The sequence below is a fragment of the Mirounga angustirostris genome, unplaced genomic scaffold (assembly GCF_029215605.1).
Source record: "Mirounga angustirostris isolate CCGP_5_RB_7025 unplaced genomic scaffold, mMirAng1.0.hap1 SCAF_5, whole genome shotgun sequence".
NCBI lineage: Eukaryota > Metazoa > Chordata > Mammalia > Carnivora > Phocidae > Mirounga > Mirounga angustirostris.
The window spans coordinates 161,934,112-161,954,365 of record NW_026991713.1 but is presented as its reverse complement, the minus strand read 5'-3'; the positions used below and the strand labels follow the sequence as shown (position 1 = coordinate 161,954,365).

The following is a 20,254-nucleotide window of genomic DNA, read 5'->3' as shown; positions in this document are numbered from 1 at the left end:
AGAAGCTGAGCCATGAATACAACAGTGCAAAGATTCAAGAGCCACCCCCCATCTTCTGAAATTGGTCCAGACTTAATGCAAGCTTGGAGTCTAGTGATGGCGGGGGGGTGGGTAATCCTCTCTCCCCACTCTTCGCCCTTTCCCTAGACCCCCTAGAATCCACTAAGACAGCAGTGACCCAGAGCCGTAGATGGGGTGGCCGCGGGTCCCTGTGGGGAGGAGGACAGAGGAGGTGCAGTGGCCGCGGGACGCGAGTCAGCAACTGGTACGAAGCCACACCAGTGAATCACCACAGCCTTTTTGAGGGGCTTTTTGGCATTTTTTATCAACTCTTAATATCACTCCAAAGGGGTTCCTCAGAACACAGTTTGGGAAAAGCTGCCCTTAACCCTGTCATGCCCCCTTTGAGCACGTTATTAGTTTGATATGGTGATACATCCTTGTCCCCTTTTTGATTTTTTTTTTTGAGAGAAAGTGCAAGTGTGCACTTGGTTTGGGGGGTGGGGGAAGAAGAGGGGGAGAGAGAATCTTAAGCAGGCTCCACATCCAGCATGGAGCCCAGCTTTGGACCCGATCTCACAACCCTGAGATCATGACCCGAGCTGAAACCAAGAGTTGGACGCTTAACCGACTGAGCCACCCCGGCGCCCCGCCCTTCATTCTGATGTTTATTTTTGTGCAAGTACAAGGCTGCAAGCTCTCCTTTATCCAGACGGCTCATACCCGGCTCATACCCGGCAGCCTCAAGTGTGCACTGCAGCAGGAAATAAAGCGGGAACTGTTTTCTGAACACAGAGCTTTGCTGCAAAGCCTGCCCTGTGGTTCGTGCACTTTGTGGGGGGGGGCCTCCTGCCATGCCTGCCCCCAAGGCTACCAGACTCCGTCCTGGACTTCCCAGTCCCAGAGCCACTGAGTGAATTTCAGAGGGCTTCTTGGAGGCACAGACAGTGACAGCACGTAGTAGGGCAGCAGCTGCCAAGTAGAGGGAGCCGGTAACAGAGCACAGTTGCCTGCCGCTCACCTACTGCGGTGCCCGGCGGCATCTGGTCCCCCGGCCCCCTGGCCGGCAACTGTGACGGGCCGCTCTGGCATCGGGGTTCGGAATGCCTCTGAGTCCGCCCAGAAAGCCAGGGAAACGGACAAAAGTTCTTAATTAAAATTTTTTTTAAAAAAAACAGGATCCGTTTCATGTATCTGGCAGCACCAAAGCATGAGGTTTTGGGGGGAGTGTTCAAGGGCCCTTGGTAGGGCAGGGAGAGAGGAGATAGATTGTATTCTGCGTGTTGGTTCCACCACATTGACGAGTCTGGGCTTCACGAGGGTGGCGGGAGTGGACATGGCCTTGTGCAGGAGGGCTCCTTCGCAGAGGCCGAGGCTCACACCTTATATCGTTTCCCACAGTTGAGCGCAGAGGCACGAAAGGAATTTCCCAAGCTGAAATCCGAGTGGCTATGAATGTGGGAAAGCTGGAAGCAAGAATGCTGTGTCGTCTTCTTCAGAGATTCAAGGTTGTCAAGGTAACATCACGAGTCATGCGCATGCTTCATAGCACCTGGGTGCACACGGGGCGTGATAGCCAAGGGCTGTCTCAGCCGGTCTCGGTGGCAGGTGGCTGCACACAGGCATGTCATGTCGTCCCCCCCACCCCACCCCCTGCCGACTCCCTGACACTGGTTTTTGTTGGTTTTCACTTTTTAAAAACAGAATGAGTCTTCAGCTCTGAAAAGTCAGCAGGAGATGTGGCCGTGTGGGGGGCATAGCCGTGTGGGGACTCCCAGGAAGCTGGCTAACCTCCTGCAGCCCCTTTAGTCAAAGCAGGTGCTGTCCGGGGGCCCTCTCCACTCAGGCCTCCCTCTCTCTCCTCACTTGCCTGGCTCCTGGGGACAGCGAGTTGGCTGACCGAACGCGTCTGCTGGTCCCCTTTCAGAACTCATGCCTGCATTCCAGCCCTATCCTTCCCTCTCTTCTTGCCAACATTTTGACCATTTTGCTGGAAGGCTGGATTACAGTCGAGCTAATGATTGCAGAACGCTTGGCGTGTGCCTTGGCATGAGCTTGGCGTATAGAAGATGTTGCTCTTCCTGCCATTAAGGGCCCGGGGAAGCCCCTTTTCCCCTGTTCCGGAAGATAAGAATGAGTGTGGGTTGGTGATGGCCTCATCCTCCGCCCCCAAGGCAGGGGCCGCATGGAGCTGGTGACCTCCAGTCCGTGACAACATTTCTGAACCCTCGAATCCTGCATAGCTAACACTCACTGCTCCCTAACCATTTCCTGTAGGTCTAGTCCCGTGTCAGGCACTGGGGAGTTGGAGAGGGCCAAGTTAGGACCCTGCCCTCAAGGAGCTCACGGTTCCGTAGAGCAGACACACGCTCAGGATTGCAGTGTGGAAAACCATCTCCGACAGGCCTGTGGAAGCAGCACCTGAGAAATGAGCAGACAGGAAGACAGTGAGGGAACGTCAGCGGGGCCGACGCGGGGCCCCGGTGGTGACAGGGGAGGTGCAGGAAAGATCAGGAAGCAGCCCCCGCTCACCCGCATGCCTGAGTGTTGTCATGCGCTCCAAATGTGATTGAACACATCTCATATCCCCACTAGGGGTTCATGGAAGATGAAGGACGTCAGCGGACCACCAAGTACATCTCCTGCGTGTTTGCAGAAGAGAGCGATCTGAGCCGGCAGTACAAAAGGGAGAAAGCCCGGAGCCAGCTGCTGACCACAGTGAGCCTGGCCTCAGTGCAGGAGGAGTCACTCGTGCCTGAAGGGGAGGACACGTTCCTCTCCGAGTCCGACAGCGAGGAGGAGGGCCGCAGCAAGAGGAAAGGCAGAGTGTCCCAGAGTGACGGGAAGGCCTGCCTGAACGCCAGTCTCGGGACCCAGCCTCATCAGTCCACCTCAGCAAAGGGTAGGGGGTGCCCTCGGGGTCGGGGGGTGGGGAGGGCGGGTGAGGCTGGGGGCGCGTGTGTGCCCTCCATCTGAGCTGCTGCCGATCCCGCCCGGCTCTGGGAATGTTCAGAAAACAGCCCATTCGGTTTAGCGGACACCTGAGGATCTCCTTGGTGCTGTCCTAACTGGGGACCTGTTGGTGTCACATGATCACATAATCCTAAATTTGGAGGAGACGGTCATGTGGTCTGTCTCCTGGCTGCTTGCAAGTCAGTCCTCCTTGGACAATGTTCATTTTGTTTTGTTGTGTTTTTACTAGTAAGGGGATGCGATCCAGTCAACTTCCTCCGTCCCCTACCCTCCAGCCATCTGACGAGCCCTCAAGTTTTTAGTTGAGTTAGAACTTTGTTAAACGTGTGGCGGGTGGAGCCCACGACAAGTTTGCAGGTCTGGCGTCCAGCCAGGAAGGGCAGTGGGGCGGGGAGGGGCACCCACACTGCTCACTTGGTCCTGCCCCCGAGTCCTCCAACCAGCCGCGTGGAATCCTGGGCCCGCGTGGGGCTGGTCTGGCTGCCGAGGGTAAGTGCCCTTCTTGGTGGCCCTTGAGGGGGCCGCAGTTCGCTCATGCTTCCCCCACCCCTCCACTGCAGGGGGCTGGAAAGTTGGAAACCTCCACCCACAGAAGAAGCAGCTGCCTTCCTCCCTGGGGGCGGCTGAGGAGAAACGCTGCCAGAGCTCCGCGAGCAGGGATGGCCCGCAGGACCCCGGCAGCTCCGCAGACCCTGGCGTGTCCTTCGGCTCTCGCTGCACGAAGAGCAGCAGCGGTGACATAACCGTGATCGAAGAGGTCAGGCTCGAGAACCCAAAGGTGAGTGCTCATGGTGGGGCGCGCCCTTTCTCCGACGGGCCGCTGACAGGCAGAGCTCGGCCTTCTCAGTTCTGTGCGCCCGAGTCACAGCAACCGCGGCAAAGCCAGTGAGGGTGCGAGCACTGCGTGCTGAGTGCTCCCAGCCAGAAAGCGGCACTGTTGTTTACACGGCCTTGTCATTTCCAATCACTCACTCTTTCTGTTGAAGTTTATTTTGGAAGGAACATTTGTTTAGATGAGCGGTTCTTCCCACTCTCGACCGACTTAGCCTCCCCGGGGACATCTGACATGTCTGGACGGGGCATGTCTACTGGTCACGGCTGGGGGAGCGGGGGCCACCGGCGTCTGGGAGGTGGAGACCAGGGGGTGCTGCTTAGTCTCAAATGTGCAGGGACAGCCCACAGGGGAGAGTTAGCTGGCCCCAGATGTCAGCAGTGCCCGCGCCGAGAAGCCCTGCCTTAGATGAACGGCCGGTATCATTTGCCATGACAGGAAGGGAATTATAAAATAGATCAAAGAAAACCCAAACTGTTCAGTACGTTCTGGCCAGATATTATTGGGTGTCACCGCGTTAAAGACGCGATAGAATCAAATGCTTTCCATCAGCGTAATTAGAAGGATTAAAAAGGCCATTGACACAGGAGCGCCACTCTTGTGATGGGATTCAGTTCACCTTCTGCTGTCCTTTGTCACTTGAACGCGTCCCCTGTGCTTCAGAAGCACGGCGTCAGGACGAGGCAGCTTGCGCAGGGCACAGCTGGGATTGGGGCGGCTTTACATACTGGTCTTGCTCTTTCATGGAGGCCTCACGGCACCCCTGTCAGAGCAGTGTTGGCTCTGGGCCGGGGCAAAACGGGGAGGTCCCTGGGGAGTGGGCGACTTGCCTGCCCGGCAGATGCAGAGTGGGGACAAGAACCCATGTGTGTGGAGCTCCCCCCTTGCTTCTCCCTCACTGGTGTGGAGGCCTCTGCTCTTGGTACCTGCCTTACGGCAGAAGCGATGGAGCGTGGGGTGTGAAGGCTTTCCCTGGATTTTTCTAGAAACTCTCAACCCCTTCCTCGCCTTTGGATGCCATAACTTCTCAAGTCCTGGCTGGGACTGTGTCTCACTGAAGAAGCTAGGCCTGCCAGCAGGTGGATCCCGGCAGGTTCCGGAGGGTCTGCCTACCTTGCTCACCTCCCTACCCCCTTGGCACCTTCTGATCAGGCTCACATGTCTCCAGTAGCACGCATGCTCCGTCCAGGTCCTAGAATGCCTTTGCCTGGCTCAGCTCTTTCTCTTCCTCTTCCTCTTAGAAATCTGTTCCCAAAGTAAGAGCAGAATGCTGTCCTTCTTTCTGCCTTGTGCTGAGAAGAAGGTGTGAAGGCCATATCTGGAGGGCCGTTGGTAGAGCACCTCTTTACCTTGCTCTCCAGCCGCCCCCTCCCCCCCGCCGGCAGGTGGCCCATGTACTCATGCGGCTCCCCTCCAGAATGTTTGCTCTAGTGCGGGAGAGCACAGAGGTCTTTCTCTTGGGCCCCTTCTTGAATCTTGAGCCCTTTTGAGCTGGTTCCCCTTCAGGGAAGAACCGTGCCTCTCCCGAAGCCCTGGCCCTCAGCAGGGACGTGATCTGAGGCTAGCTGTTCTGACATTAGCAGCAAGCAGCCTCCTCGAGCTCGGTCTCATTCTCCTGAAAGCGCTGCTTCAGGTGAGGAGGGCATCCAGCGCAGGAGGCCCTGGGCCACCATGGGGTGCTCATTTGTGCCAAGTGATTTGCAAGGAGTATGTTGGAGTCAGGATTTCCCTTCCCTTCAGGGGACACACGGGGGTTTTAATAGATCTGATCCAAGGGCAAATGGAACGAGTTCACGGAAGCTCTTAGAAGACCGGAGCCATGAAGAGAACCGTGGGCATTTTGGCAGGAACGGGAGAGCGCGCGCACAGCCCTCTTCTTCTCCCTTTGTCTCATTGGGCACACATCCTAACATACCGAGGGACAGCTGTGTGAACCCAGAAGCCTGCCTCTGCTTCTGTCTGATATTCCCAGAGAGTCACAGCCCTCTGGACTTTCCTTCTTGAAACGTGGGCATAGAAATTCCCTAAAGAGGCAAAGCGCACCTGCGGCGACAGTGTCTGGCCCCCTAACCTCACTGAGCCCGTTGTGTTCTTACTCTCTTGGTCCCTGCTCTAGGAGAGTGGCAGTTCCCAGAAGACGGGGAAGCATGGCCCAGGCCAAGACAAACCCCACGAAACTTACCGACTCCTCAAACGCAGGAACCTGATCATAGAAGCCGTCACCAATCTGCGCTTAATCGAGAGCTTGTTCACGTAAGGAGCCGTCTGTCTGTCTTGCACTAACAGTAAATCTCAGGCCAGCTCATATCACAAGCCACAGATGTGACCGAGAGGCTTCTGAGTCTTCCTCTGCTGCATAGATTCTCACGGCATCCCTGTGTGGTAGAAAGGATTTAGCACTTGTTCTAGTGATTCGGGAAGTGTAGACGTTGAGGAACATCGAGCCCCTAGACGGGGAGAGAGTGAGTGAGCGAGAAGTGGAAGGTGGGGAAAGGGCAGGGCCCCTCTCTTTCCTTGGAGAAGAAACGTAGGCAAATAATCGCATCAGCTTATAAACTGTTCTTAGTTCTGCATGGAGCCTCTGGTTCAAACGCAGTCTGATACGAAAGCAAAAACAGATGCAGGTAAAGCTTCTGTGTCTGGGGTGGCTCTGTGCACGTAGATGCTCCGCACTCCGATGGGGTCCTTGTGACCCACCATCACCACCGCCTCCTGGGCCGCATCTTCGGGCGTCGGAGGCACCCAGCGTCAGAGCTGCTCGAGTAGAAGAAGCCTTGTCCTTAGTCAAGGAGCCTCGTCCTAGTTCTCTAACTGGGGGCTGGGGAGACCGTGTGCAGACAGTGCTGCCTTCGTCCCCTCGTCTCTACTGTGAGGGGTTTGGCCGGGCATTGCTAATATCCTGCTGGCCTTGCCATTCAAGGATCAGTGATCTGGAAACGTCACTGCAGTGACTCGGTAATATCTAGACAGTGAGACGCACGAGGAGAGGAATCAGAAAGAGCTGCGGACCTGAGTATTGACAGCAGAACACTGGACCGTCCTGTGTCTGGGAGTTAAATTAGCACGGAGACAGGGTGCAGACAGATCCCCATCACGGCCCCAGGGTCCCCATCATTGTAATGAATCACGCCCTCCCGTTGGGTCCCAGGGAAGGGCACAGCATGTGAAGCTGCTGTGAGTGGCGGCTTGTCTTTAGCTATCTCATGATGAGATTATTGGGAATATTAACTTCGTATTTGGTGACACCCCAGGATTCAGAAAATGATCATGGATCAGGAGAAGCAAGAAGGTGTGTCTACCAAGTGCTGCAAGAAGTCCATTGTCCGCTTGGTGCGCAACCTGTCTGAGGAGGGCCTCCTGAGACTGTATCGGACCACGGTTATTCAGGATGGCATCAAGAAGAAGGTACGCTAGGCTCTCCGGCCGCCCACCACGCCAGCCTCATACTGTTGGCTGTTTTCCCGTCGGGCTCCTCTTGTCCTCGTTCATTTTCACTTGTTCCTTTTGTTGCCAGTAACTCAGTCTCCCGTTGTGCCTCCTCATCTGGGGAGCAGGGGCCGTGGGGGCAGGAAACCCAAAAGAGGAATAACTCGCTTGGACCTCAGAGCAGCACGCACAGGCCCGAGAGCAGGTGTCCAGCGCCCAGGCCCGCCCTGAGTGACAGGAAGCCAAGTAGGACACACTGAAGTCCAGAGCAGTGCTGGTAGAGATTCAGCCATGTTTAGCAGGTGGAGGGTGTAGACCAGGGCATCAAGGACAATTTCCGTGGAGACTCGAGGAAACGTCCCCGAGGAAGGGACAGTGGTGACTCAGGACGCACTGCACACCTGTAGATCTTCTGGCTTCAGTTTGTCTGTTCTTGTGAAATTTAAAGTTGGGGGCCATTCCCGTAGCACCTGGAGCTCAGCAGTCTGCACGTATGCTAAGACTTGCGTTTTTCAGGGTTAGAGGAATTAGAGCCCCGCCGGGCGCGGGGACCAGAGGGAAGGTGCTGCGGGGACAGGCACTGGTAATTGCCTCACCCTTTCTTTCTGGCTGCGTTGCAAATATTTGCCTTAAGAAAGCTGTGCTTTGATGTGGTGTTTCCTTAATAAGCTGGCAAGGTCATTTCATTTTTTTACTTTATTTTTTGGAGACAGTTGAAGTTTGAGAAACACAGAGCAGTGTGAGAAATAACTTACATCGTTTCTGCCCTTCTGGGTTGGCAGCTCTCATCAGTTTTCTGTCTGCTGTTGAGTCCCCTTGACCTTGCCCTTCTCCTGTCCCCCACACCAACCTGCCACTCCTCCCCTGGAGCAGGCAGGGGGTCCTTGTGCTGACCTCTCTCATTGAAGGACAAAAGCCCCCACCCCTCAGCATCAGCCCCTTAGATTTCTGTTCCTCTTCACAGAGCAGTTATTTTGGGGGGGGGGGGGGTAGGTAGCCTTCTCAGGATGGGGATGAGGGCAAGGAAATCTCCACCAGTCTAGGAGTGGCCCAGGGAACTGCTGTGTGTCCAGCTCCAGTTTGGCCTGGTGTCCACCGGGCGGAATGGAGGGGGTGGGAGCCAGAGCGCCACGAGTAAGCCCCGAGGATCCCACGACCTCAGATGTGAAGGCACCAGTGCTGGGCCTGCTGCCATGGGCACCGCTGACGTCACTGTCCTAGCAGCCTGGGTGTGCCCGGCTGGGGAGGGCTGCAGTGCTGTGCATTGGCCTCCAGAGTCCGCTGAAGTGGCTCCCCGGCACTTTGTCCGGCGCACAGGGCCCGTGCTGCCGGTGGGCTGCCCGCTGACCCCCTGGAGGTACGTTGATTGGAGCTGCTGGGTGGCAGCACCCGCTTCGGCCTTTGCTCCTATGTCCTGCCCTGCCCGCTGGGCCTTTGGGGACTGGACTGACCACTGTGCAGTGGGGGAACGGGAATGCGTTGTATTTGCACCATGCTTGTAAATGCTCCAAGGTGTTGCCTCCCTGCATCTCACTGGAGCCTCACAGAAGCCCCCAAGAGTTGGCAGGGCGTTGAAGAAGGGTCCCCATTTCCTAGATGAGAAGCTGGTCCCCGTCCAGGCGGTACTGCCCATTCCGTGTGACGCACCTCTCCCCATGAGGCCTGCCGGCCAGAGTCACCCATTTAGGAAACCTTACCTTGCTCTGTCCAGCCAGTGGCAGAGACGGAAGCGAACCTGGCTCTCGGGGGGCCGTGACCGTGATGCCTGCCATCTCTCGCCCGGCCACCACCCTCGCACCCTTCTGCTCACCTCCACCAAGCTGTTTCCCTTTGTCACCCCAGATGACGCACATGAAATGGTCACTACCCTAACTGTTTACCTTCAGTACCTCGGACGAGGTGAAAGGACAGAAGCGGCTCTAAATCCTCTGCCAGTTGGTTTAGACGCACACCTGGCAGGAGTCCCACGACGGCGCTCTCAGTGAGGGCAGATTAATGAAAGCTGCTTACCTTTTCCAGATGGAAGCCCGCAGGACTCAGGAGCCACTGTGGGAAGTTCTCAGATAGCTGCGGTGGGGTGTCAGGAGCGGGCCGCAGGGCAGGCTGCACTCTTTCCAGGGCAGACGTTCCTCACCTGACCTGAGCAGCACATTTCCAGTGGCAGAGCTTTCTCGCTTGCTCACTCGAGGGATCTTGGTGCCAGAAATTGCAATGGCAAACTATTGAGCGACGCCTTTCACTTCGGTCTCAGATGTCTCTTGGAAATGTTAATGGACACAGATGTCAACGGGGTGGCACCCCCCGAGGAACCGAGGTGTAGAGCTAGATCTCCCTCAGCTCCTCCCCAGACTCTCCGACCTCTCACTCCGCAGGTGGATCTGGTTGTGCACCCGTCCATGGACCAGAATGACCCGCTGGTGAGAAGTGCCATCGAGCAGGTCCGTTTCCGGATCTCCAATTCCAGCACAGCAAACAGGCAAGTGGCGGCACCCCACAGGAATCCATGGAAGCTGCCTGGGTCTTTGTGTCCCTGCCTGTAGCAGTTTCCACAAACACCCTTTATTTATACTCAGGTGAGATCAGTGCATTCACTGGTTTAGGAGCAATTTCTGGATTTTTTTTTTTTTTTAAGATTTTATTTATTTGAGAGAGAGAGCACAAGCTAGGGTAGCAGCAGAGGGAGAGGGAGAAGCAGACTCCCCACTGAGCAGAGAGCCCGATGCGGGGCTCAATCCCAGGACCCTGAGATCATGACCTGAGCCAAAGGCAGACGCTTAACCAACTGAGCCACCCAGGCGCCCCCAATTTCTGGATTTTTAAGGAAAAAACAAAAGTCCTGTTGTTCATTCTACTCTGCCTAATGGTGTCGACAGAGCACTCCAAATCATGGGCCCTGTGAAGTGTGAAGCTCACTCAGTCTCCTAATGGCTCAAAATGAAGTCTAGTTGCCTTTCTGAGGCCTTGTCTAATTTTGTTCGTAAACCGTCTCACGGGCTGAGAAAACTCAGGGGTGGGAGAAAATTCTTAGCTGGGTTTAAACTGGAGGTGGCCAGTGGGCGGGCACAGGGCTCCACGTGGAATGCAGACCTTGGCTGGAACCAGTTGGTGATGGATTTCACATCAATTCCTGATCTCTGGCACTGTTTTTTAAATTAATTAATTTAGAGAGAGCGAGCGAGCAGGGATGGGGGGCAGAGAGAGAAGGAGAACAAGAATCTCCAGCAGACTGCCCGCTGAGCACAGAACTCGATCTCACCACCCTGAGATCATGACCTGAGCCGAAGTCACGAGTCGGACCCTTCACTGATTGAGCCACGCCCAGGTGTCCCAGATCACTGGCATTTCTGAAAGTGTCAGAGGACCCAGCACATTGGGCCTGCTTTTCTTACAAGGTAGCAGCTGCCCTGTAGGTGGGGGTGCCCTCTGCAGGTCACCACAGGCCCTGTCACCTCCAAATGTCTAGTGACCTGACACATTTTATTCATTCACATCATCTGCTTGACTTTGACAGGCAGGTGAGGTTGAAACTTCAGGGCCAAGTGGCTTCATCTGATTCCCGAGGGCAGACCCTGTCCTTCCTCCCAGTGCTCGTTCTCCCAACACACTATCGATCTTGTATTTGAACTGCAGGGTTAAAGTGCCCCAGCCTCCAGTGCCTCAAGAAGTTGAAGAAGAAAGTCAAGGAAAAGAGGGTCCGAGTGGATCAGGAGACTCTCAGTTGAATGCTTCCTCTAAACCAGAAAGTGGACGGGTGAAGAAAACTGATGAGAAAATGGGCATCACCCAGCTGAAAAATTATAACCCTGTTATAGGTAAAAAAGCAGCTCCACGTCAACATCTGGTGATGTGTCATTGGTTGTCTGCATGATGATGTTTGAGTCACTTGCTGTTCTGCGTTCTAGCACTGGGCTGTAGTCCGAAGAAGCAGGTCTGAATCGCTAGCTGGGTCATGTGGTCCCATGGCCTCCAGTGGCCTCAATTTCCCCATCTGCACAGTGGGCATGATTCTTGCCCTGCATACGTCACAAGGCTATCAGGAGACTCAGATGAAACTGTGCTAGATCGTAACGTGAGGAATTGAGTCACAAAGATGAATTCCTTCTGCTCAGTATCCTTGGGCTGGAACATCCTCTAAGCCACTAAAAACCTCTGTTGTTCCTGACCTCAACCCTTCTGGTAGTTATAGTCACTGAAGAGTTTGGACATTTGTATAATTTTCCCAGAGTCCATTCTCTGACGGGGTTGCCTCCTCCCTGGGCCCCCACCAAGCTGCTCCGACGTGAACGCGTGCAGGGCACGTGCCGATGGCCGGGGTGGGGCTTTACACCTCTCTTGGCCATAAGCCTGCTCATTGGCGGGGGAGGGCAGAGGTGACCTGGCAGGGTGCGGACCGTGTCCTGGTGTGGCACCCAGCCCAGCAGACCTACGATCCCAGGCGGAAGAGGCCATTTGTGTGACCTCCCTCTCTGCGCACGCGGTCACAGCCGTGTGGCCTGCCTTCGCTCTTTCGGGCTTAGGAAGTGCCGGCTGAGGGAGGGCCCCCGGCAGGAGCAGGTGCAGGTGAGCAGCGCCTGCGCTTGCGCAGACAGAAGATGGTGAGCGTGTTCCTCCGGTGGGCATGGCGGTGGAGGAGGGCCTCCTGGCCGCCCGCCCCCGCTGCCCTGCTCCCGTGGTTCCCTGCTCCCTCACCTGTCTTCTCTCCCTGGGGAAGGCCAAGGAACGCTTTATTTGTGTCATCAAAAAAACCAGATGCTTTCAAAGAACCTAGATTTGGGGATATTTTGCACAGCCCCATCAAGCTGGGGGGCCCCGTGTGGAGGTCTGGCAGGCTCTCTCCAGGGGCACCCTTCTCCTCCCTTGCTGCACCCCATCACTGCGGCCTGGCCCTCCACTGAATGTACCGGGCGCCCGTGCATCTCCGGCACTTTGCATTTGTCCCAGGGTGCATGTCCCCAGGTAACCTGCGTGCCACCCCCCCCCTTGAAGACCTCACTCATCCTCTAGGTGGAGTTACAGCCTTCTTCCCCCTTCCTCGCTTTGTTTTCTGATACATGATTCTAGGTGTCTCGTTATTTGTGCCCTTTGCCCTGGAAAGTAAGTTTCGTGAGAGAACATTTGCTGTCTCCCTGGCACGTGGGACTCAGTGGTTCTTAGGCGAATTGATCTGAAGTGAATCTGGGAGTTCTCAAGCGCTGTCCTCCCTGCTCTCTCGCCTCAGTTCCAGGACTTGGCCGCTCTCTAGGGTTTCTGCCCAAAATGCCTCGCCTGCGGGCAATACACATGTTTCTGTGGTACCTAATCTATGGGCACCCTACCGGCCACATGGGGGACAAGCCGGGCCTCGGCAGTACAAGAAGAATGGGAAAGCAGAACCTGGGCAGGATGAGAGTCGCATCCTCCTCCAGAAGTGACCTAGAGGCCTCCTCTGCCCCACCCAAGGACCACCAAGATGGAACCCCCCTGGAGACTGAAGTGGAGCTCCCCACGGAGGAAGGTGAGGTGTTCCCGAGGCAGGCACGCCATAGCAGCGTCCAAGGGGGAGTCATAGTGCTTCTTCCTCCTCATCCTCTGAACCGGCTGCATCCCCATGGTGCCCTGATCAAAATAAAGTCATAATCCAGACTTCCTGGACCCATGGGCCTCCTGCCTGACAAGTAGGGTTTTGCCCGAGTTTGTGGTGAGAGGGAGTCAGGACCTGCTGGGGTGATGTCACAGCGCCATCGTGACTGGGGCCCTGCCTATAGCACTGACTTTGATTCTCTCCTAGTATATGTGGATGAAGCCTCATGGAAACGCTACGTCCCTCCCATCCCAGTCCACAAGGACTTTGGCTTTGGCTGGGCTCTTGTCAGTGACATTCTCCTCTGCCTGCCCCTCTCCATCTTTATTCAGATTGTGCAAGTCAGTTACAAGGTACTGATGACTCCCGGGGCTGTTGTGGGGGCTGGTCCCTCAGCTCTAGGCCAGAGAACCTACATTCACCCAGTCAAGGGAAAATACTTCAGACTTGCAGTTGTCTGGATGCATGGATGGATGGATGGAAGGGTGGGTGGGTGGGTGGATGGATGGATGGAAGGAAGGAAGGTGGGAGGGAGGGAGGGAAAGATGGAAGGATAGATAGATTGGATAAATGGGTAGATGGGTGGGTGGAAGGATGGAAGGAAGGAAGGAAAAAGAAGGATGGTGGGATGGATGGATGGATAGATTGGATGGGTGGATGGAAGGAAGAATGGATGGATAGATAGATAGGGAGGGAGGGAGGATAGACTGGATGGATGGATAGAGGTGGATAAATGATTGGATGGGTGGATGGTTGCCTGGTGGGTCAAGGGAAATACTTCAAAGACTTGTTCTTATGTTAGATCAGTCAGATAGATTGAAAGACACAAATAATTATAACAATAAAGTATATTTTCAGAAATTTGGTAAATACAGAAAATGGGTTCAGAGAGACCACTGTCCAGAAAGGAGTGGTGCTTGTGTTTCATGATTCTTGCAATAGACCCTGGCCTTGAGGGTGAGCTGATCCTGAAAATGATCTCTTAGGTAGATGACCTTGAGGAGTTTCTGAACGACCCTCTGAAGAAGCACACGCTGATCCGCTTTCTGCCCAGGCCTGTCCGGCAGCAGCTTCTGTACAAGAGGTGAGGTCCCTGGAATGGACACAGACTGGCCGAGGGTCCTGGCAGGCTCCCTGAAGTTAGGGCTCTGAATGATCGTTCACCAGGAAGAGGAAAGGGTTCTGCCTTCCAGGTTGCGAAGACCTGAGGTTTTCATTAATTCAGCGGTCCTATGAGCCTTGTGGATAAAACATGGGCAAATGAGAGGTGCAGGCGGGTAGATTTTATTACCGAATTCCAAGGTTAAAAGAACCTAAAGTCTGCTGCAAGTATCGGGATGGGTTTCCCCTTTTGCTGCTTGTACTTTCTAAATCAGTCCCTCATGTAGGATCGCTGCTCCATTGCCCTGGCTCGGTGTTGGGAGGGGGCAGAATCTGGATCTCCACCCAGGGCCGGCCCGAGGCCAGCCCTCCAGGACCCACGAGGTAGAAGGGGGAGCCACGAGCGAGTCACGCCCCTCAGCCCAGGTGCAAACCCTCTGACCACAGCTGGTTGTGTGATTGGAACCCCTACTCCCCTCTGTTTTCCAGACGGTACATTTTTTCTGTGGTAGAGAACCTTCAGAGGCTGTGCCACATGGGGCTGCTGCAGTTTGGCCCCACGGAAAAGTTCCAGGATAAAGATCAGGTGACGTCTCTTACGCCTGAATGAACGGGGTCCTGGTGGCTGAGCAGTTTCCAGACAGCTGACCTGACCGTGGTTCTGAGGTTCATTCTTCGCCCTGTCCGCGTGTCTCTAGGTCTTCATCTTCTTGAAGAAGAACGCGGTCATCGTCGACACCACCATCTGTGACCCACATTACAACCTGGCCCACAGCAGCCGGCCCTTCGAAAGGCGCCTGTACGTCCTGAACTCCATGCAGGATGTGGAGAACTACTGGTTTGATCTGCAGTGCGTCTGTCTCAACACCCCCTTAGGTACCGTCTGTCTTGGCGGGACCCCACCGCTCCACCTGCTTTCTGTGCCATCACCGGGGTTTTGGGCAAGAAGACACTAGAAGTGGCTGCTGGCTTTCAGACTGCTCCCCCTAGACCTAGAGTGTCCTTGGGGCTCCCTTAGAAAGGGGGGCGGTGGGCTCGGAATGGGGGGCTCCCAGACACCTTACACCCATTTCATCCAGGCCACTCTGCTTGGTCCTTATTCAGTCATGCATTCAGGAGGTATTTGCTGAACACCTTGTGTCTGTCAGCTCTTGGGTCTGCCCGTGAGCGGGGACATAGCCGTGTCTGCCTTCACTCCAGATCCCGAGTGGGCCCCGTGCCACGGAGGAAGTGTGCAGGGGCGTGCGTGGAGGGCAGGCAGCTGGGGTGGTCGGGAGCAGCCTTTCTGAAGCGGGGGCACTGAGCGGAGCCAGCCAAGCCCAGAGCTGGGCGAGAGCCCCACAGGCATGGGCATGGCCAGTGTTAAAGAAACAGAAGGGGCTGGTGGGGGAGGGCAGCTGCCAGTGGAGAAGCAGTGGGGGGGTCGTCCGAACGCTGGGGGCTTGCAGGACTTGGTACAGGCCGTATCCGGAGATCAGGGAAAAGTGCGCCCTGCCTGCTGGGTGGGGAACGGACTGAGGGGCCAAGAGCAGAAGCAGGGCTGTGACGCTTGTCTAAGACAGAGCTGTCCGCTGGTGACCGTGAAGGAGGGGGGCAGCCTGGGAGGTATTTTGTGGGGTGTTTTTGTTTTTGTTTGTTGGGAGGTTTTGGGGGGGGGCGGCGGGGGAGATATTTTGGTGGAAGACCTGAGCAGATTTGGCCAGCAGGTCGGTTGAGCTGGGTTCGGGGATAAGGCCTTCGCTTGCATCTTCTTCCTGTCCCTGGAATGTCCCCTGACCTGTGTCCGCCTGGCAGTGGCCACGCCTGTGCCAAGCATCGCCTCTTCAAGGAAGCCTTTCCAGCACCTTTATACTGTTTTCTGATTTCCTTCTGGGGATTCCTCAGGCCCAGGAAATTTGGCTTCCATCCCCTGGTGTCTTAAAGTACCTGGTACACAGTCGGCATCCCATAAATGTTGATTGACTAGATGGAGGGTTTATGGAGGCCATAGATCAGCGCTCTGTCCTCTAAGCCAGATTCCACCTGGTGTCTTCTTGCCACTTGGAGGAGGAAGGGATGTCACGTCCAGTCCACACCTGGGAAGGAGCCCTGGTCCCTTCCTCCTGTCACAGAGCCAGAAGATCAGTAGTACACTTTGCTTTTTGCAAAGCAGGAGTCCCACGTTTATTTGGTAGAATTGTTTAGTGCCGGCAGGGTAATGAGCTCCTATATTTAGAACCTTTAATGTAATGGGTCCAGAGAGGACCCATTTAGAACTGTGTGTTTCATGGAGTTCTCTGGCATTCAGTGAGCTAGGCTTTTACCATTTCAGATTTTTAGAGTGCCCTAATTCCCCTGCATTTTATACCCAGATGAAAATTTGTGAACCAGTATGTTATCTGCACCAGAGTTGTTGAGGCTTGACAATTGGTGAGTTTCCATCCCTTTTAGTGTTCATGAGCGGACAGTGGGGAGGCTTAGAGTCCATTAATCAGGCATCGATTGTCCCTTTGTTCACCGAACATTCGAGGAGGTTCTGGCCCGAGGACTGAGGGAAAAGCACCATATAATAGGACGTGAGCATCCTTTAGAGCAGGGGTGTGCTGAGCACGGGTATACCAGAAGCACCTGGGGAGCGTGCTGAAATGAGGATTCCTGGGCCCTGTCCAGAGCTTTGGATTCAGCAGGCGTGGGGATGACCTACATCTGCATTTTGAACACACAGCATGGCCTTAAGTCCTCCTAGGTTCAACTGGCCATTCAAATGCATGACCTTGGGCCTCCCTGAAGCCCTCTCTGAGTTTTGCCTCTCCATTTCTGAGCTGGGAACAGCAGCACCACCACCTTATGGGCTGAAGCCAAGCTGGAACGCAGTGTCTTACATAAACGCCTGCTGAGAGGTGTGGAGCATGGGCTCTCGCCACTGCCCCTTGGCCCCCACCCAGACCCAGGTCTGCCATCGAGTGTGTTAGAAGACTGTCGTTGGTACCCTGCAAATCACCATAACCTTCCTTTGCCTGACTCAAGCAACAATTTAGTGTAGTAGTTTATATTTTCTTGGAAGAAACGCAGTTTTCTTTATTGTGGATTAACAGCACGTGATTGCTCAGCTATGTTAATGCACATCTTGGGCATGCAGGAAACATCTGGCTGCCTCCCGCTGCCCACTGGGCCCAGGGAAGCTGACGCCGCCCTGAGCTGTCTGTCCAGATCCCTGCTGATCCCGACCCCTCAGCCACTGCTCCCTCTGGGCTAGCGCCCGGGAGCTCCACATGCTTCCCCCGAGGAGGGAAGCCTGGGACCCCTCTGCTCCCGATTCCCACCCCCGTTGGGTTCTTCTGTTGCCGGCTTGCCTTCCCTGCTTAGCGGAGGTCAGCCAGGGTACAAATCCTTCACTCGGTTCACCCACCAGTGTTGAACGCTCTGACATCGATGATGAGGCATTTGTACGAAGAGGTTCTCGCAGTCTCAGAGCCCCTGCGCGGGTTGGGAGCAGACGCGGGAAGGGAATCTCTCTCTCGCCCCAGCCGTGCGCCCTGGCCGCCCCGAGCTACGGGAGCACACCATCCTCAGGGAAGCTCGTGTTTCGTTCCCTAGGTGTGGTGCGCTACCCGCGGGTCAGGAGGAGCAGCGCCCAGGATCAGGGCCTCGAGGAGGAGGGCAGTCTGCAGAAGGAGCAGGAGAGCGCCATCGACAAGCACAACCTGGAGCGCAAGTGCGCCATGATGGAGTACAACATGTGCGTCCCCGCCCCACACACACCGGCCCCCCCGTGTCCGGCCCCGCATGTAGGGCCGGGAGCGCCCCAGGCTCTGGGTGGCCGTGGGCTATATTGTTCAAAAAAAAAAATCGGTTGCCAAAATTTAAAAATTGGGAATTTTACATAAATATCCGGGGTATTTGACAAGTGCTTTGCTTCTGTCAGGTATTACCAAAAAAGGTAAAAGTTAGAAAAAAGACCCTCAGCCATGGCACAGGCTCTCTCTTCAGTTCCCAAGAGGGGCTCTCTGTCTGTTTACTTCCCGCCTCTCAGGGGCAGCCGTGAGGTTGTGGATGAAGGCTCGATCCCCGGGGATGGGCTGGGAGCCGCTGGGCTCGATTCCAGTTTCTACGGGCACCTAAAGCGCAACTGGATCTGGACCAGCTACATCATCAGCAAGGCCAAGAAGGTGGGCTTCTGGGGGGCAGGCCCCCCCCACCCCTGGCCAGGAGCTGCCTGAGCTACCCATCCCCCTTGCCCCCGTTTCTGAACTGGTAAAACAAAGTTGACCAGAGGCTCGAGTATTTATTTCCGTATATATGGTAGGTATATCAGTCTGGCCTAGCCTATGTTTTTTCAGTGGGTTCTAACCGATTCTGTGATGTGGACAGTTATTCCTTCTTAAAGAAGGGACAGGGGCGCCTGGGTGGCTCAGTTGGTTAAACGACTGCCTTCAGCCCAGGTCATGATCCTGGAGTCCCGGGATCAAGTCCTGGGTCGGGCTCCCTGCTCAGCAGGGAGTCTGCTTCTCCCTCTGACCCTCCCCCCTCTCTGTGCTCCCCCTCTTATGTGCGCTCTCTCTCTCATTCTCTCTCTTTCAAATAAATAAAGTCTTTGAAAAAAAAGAAAGAAGGAACAGAAAGTCTGTGAGACAGAGGTCAGACATGAGGAAGTGCACAGAAGCAGCCCAGCCCCTAGAGCAGCCCACCTGCCCCTGGCCTCTCGGCAGAAACCTGAACACCTCTGTGCATTTGATGCTCTGGGCCCCTGGGGGTTCAGGGAAGCCCCCGCTTGATTCCAGTGATGCACTTGCCTTTTAGGAGAACACTGCTTCTGAAAACGGGCTCATGGTGAGGCTCCAGACGTTTCTATCCAAGCGCCCATTGCCACTCGGTGCCGGAGGTACGTGTGCGGGGAGTTCACCCCGGAAACAGACGTGGGGCCAGCTCAGGCCACGTGGCTACGGCACATTCCATTCGTCTTCTGGCCCTCACGGGGCACATCCTGAGATGCTCACCTCCTGTGCTTATTTCTAGGCAGTGGCAGGTTGAATATCTGGGGGGAAGCCAGAGTGGGAGCTGAACTGTGCGCTGACCGGGAAGAGCAGTTCGAGATTGACCGAGAGCCCATGCTGGACAGGAACCGGAGAGTGAGGGGTGGAAGGAGCCAGAAGCGGAAACGGCTGAAGAGAGACCCTGGAAAGAAGATCAAGAGAAAGAAAAAAGGTTTCATGATGATTGCTTGTATCTGTGGGCCTTGTCTTTGTACATTCCGGCCCAGAGAGAGGCAGTCGTGTCTCTGCGGCTGGGGTGAGCTTTGCCCTCAGACTCGGGGTTCTGTTTGCCCACCGTCTGGGGGGCTAACTGCGTGGTTGCCGATTTATTCCCCACGTCGAGCTGGCAGACAGATCCGCAGGCTCCTGATGTGTTTTCCCTGTCTTTGTGTTGTAGAGCACCTTCTCAGTAAGCTCCCTTGCTTCAATTTTCTAACTTCATCTCAACTGAGAAGACTGAAAAGTCTTTAGCAGAAATCCTCATCACAGCCCAAATCCTATTATTCTTTTGGTTTGGCTTTTAATATCTGCATCATGTTAATCAGGCCAAAGTCCAAAGTCCTGTTGTGTTTGTAAATTAGAGGAAAGGCGGGAGTCGGTCAGGCCTGCAGAATCTCTGCCAATCTCAGGAACCCCTGGGGCGTGTTTTGGAATCTTGGACAGTGAGGAGACCGGTGTGCTTCTTCGACCACCTTTACATCCTCGAAGTGGTCTGTGTGTTGTAACAACGATCTGATAGCTATAGCGCTTTCAGACAAGAACAGAATGTTTAAACGGGAACCTGTTTTCAGTGGTTTCTTTGGCTGGCGTTCATAACAAGTCGCCTTGTGTCCGTTGGAAAGGCCCCCTTAGCGCAGCCTATCCAGATATGCGTGAGATCAGTTTGGCTCACAAAGACCTGAATTCATCACAAGGCAAAATACGGTGGTGGTGTCCCTTGGAATCCCAAATGTTCTCGCCCTACTTTTCTTCTGCCTTAATTTGGAAAAACTTCCTAAACAAACAGTCTCTTGGAATTGGCAGTAGCATATGATGTTTACCTTGTGAAACTGCCATGGGGAGGAGATGTTGAAAATAACCTAGTGGGTAAGAGCTTATGGTTCAGATCCTGGCTCCTGACTAGGCTGTGTGACTTGGGGCAAATCGCTGTATCTCACCATGTTTCAGGTTCCTCAACTACAAAATGGGGTTATAACTGCCTCCTTTTAGGGCTGGTGCAAAGGAGAATTTTTTTTTTTTTTAAAGATTCTATTCATTTTAGAGAGCGAGCAAGAGAGCACATTCGAGGAGGGGAGAGGGGCAGAGGGAGAGGAAAGGGAGAGAATCCCAAGCAGAGTCCATGCCAAACTT

General features: G+C 54.9%; 1 protein-coding gene across 2 annotated transcripts in view; it reads left to right on the top strand.

The window, feature by feature from the left end:
• The window catches only part of GTF3C1 (general transcription factor IIIC subunit 1), a 70,555-nt gene that overhangs the window by 30,177 nt on the left and 20,124 nt on the right, over positions 1-20,254 (top strand). For both annotated transcript variants that reach the window (XM_045875212.3, XM_064592886.1), the window contains exons 8-23: positions 1,402-1,517; positions 2,596-2,902; positions 3,534-3,751; positions 5,922-6,058; positions 7,057-7,210; positions 9,604-9,707; positions 10,862-11,043; positions 12,450-12,725; positions 12,999-13,144; positions 13,778-13,875; positions 14,382-14,478; positions 14,591-14,768; positions 17,469-17,610; positions 17,905-18,040; positions 18,672-18,753; positions 18,888-19,076. In XM_045875212.3, the coding sequence (XP_045731168.1) occupies positions 1,402-1,517; positions 2,596-2,902; positions 3,534-3,751; positions 5,922-6,058; positions 7,057-7,210; positions 9,604-9,707; positions 10,862-11,043; positions 12,450-12,725; positions 12,999-13,144; positions 13,778-13,875; positions 14,382-14,478; positions 14,591-14,768; positions 17,469-17,610; positions 17,905-18,040; positions 18,672-18,753; positions 18,888-19,076 (2,562 nt within the window). The remainder of the gene's footprint in view (positions 1-1,401; positions 1,518-2,595; positions 2,903-3,533; positions 3,752-5,921; positions 6,059-7,056; positions 7,211-9,603; positions 9,708-10,861; positions 11,044-12,449; positions 12,726-12,998; positions 13,145-13,777; positions 13,876-14,381; positions 14,479-14,590; positions 14,769-17,468; positions 17,611-17,904; positions 18,041-18,671; positions 18,754-18,887; positions 19,077-20,254) is intronic.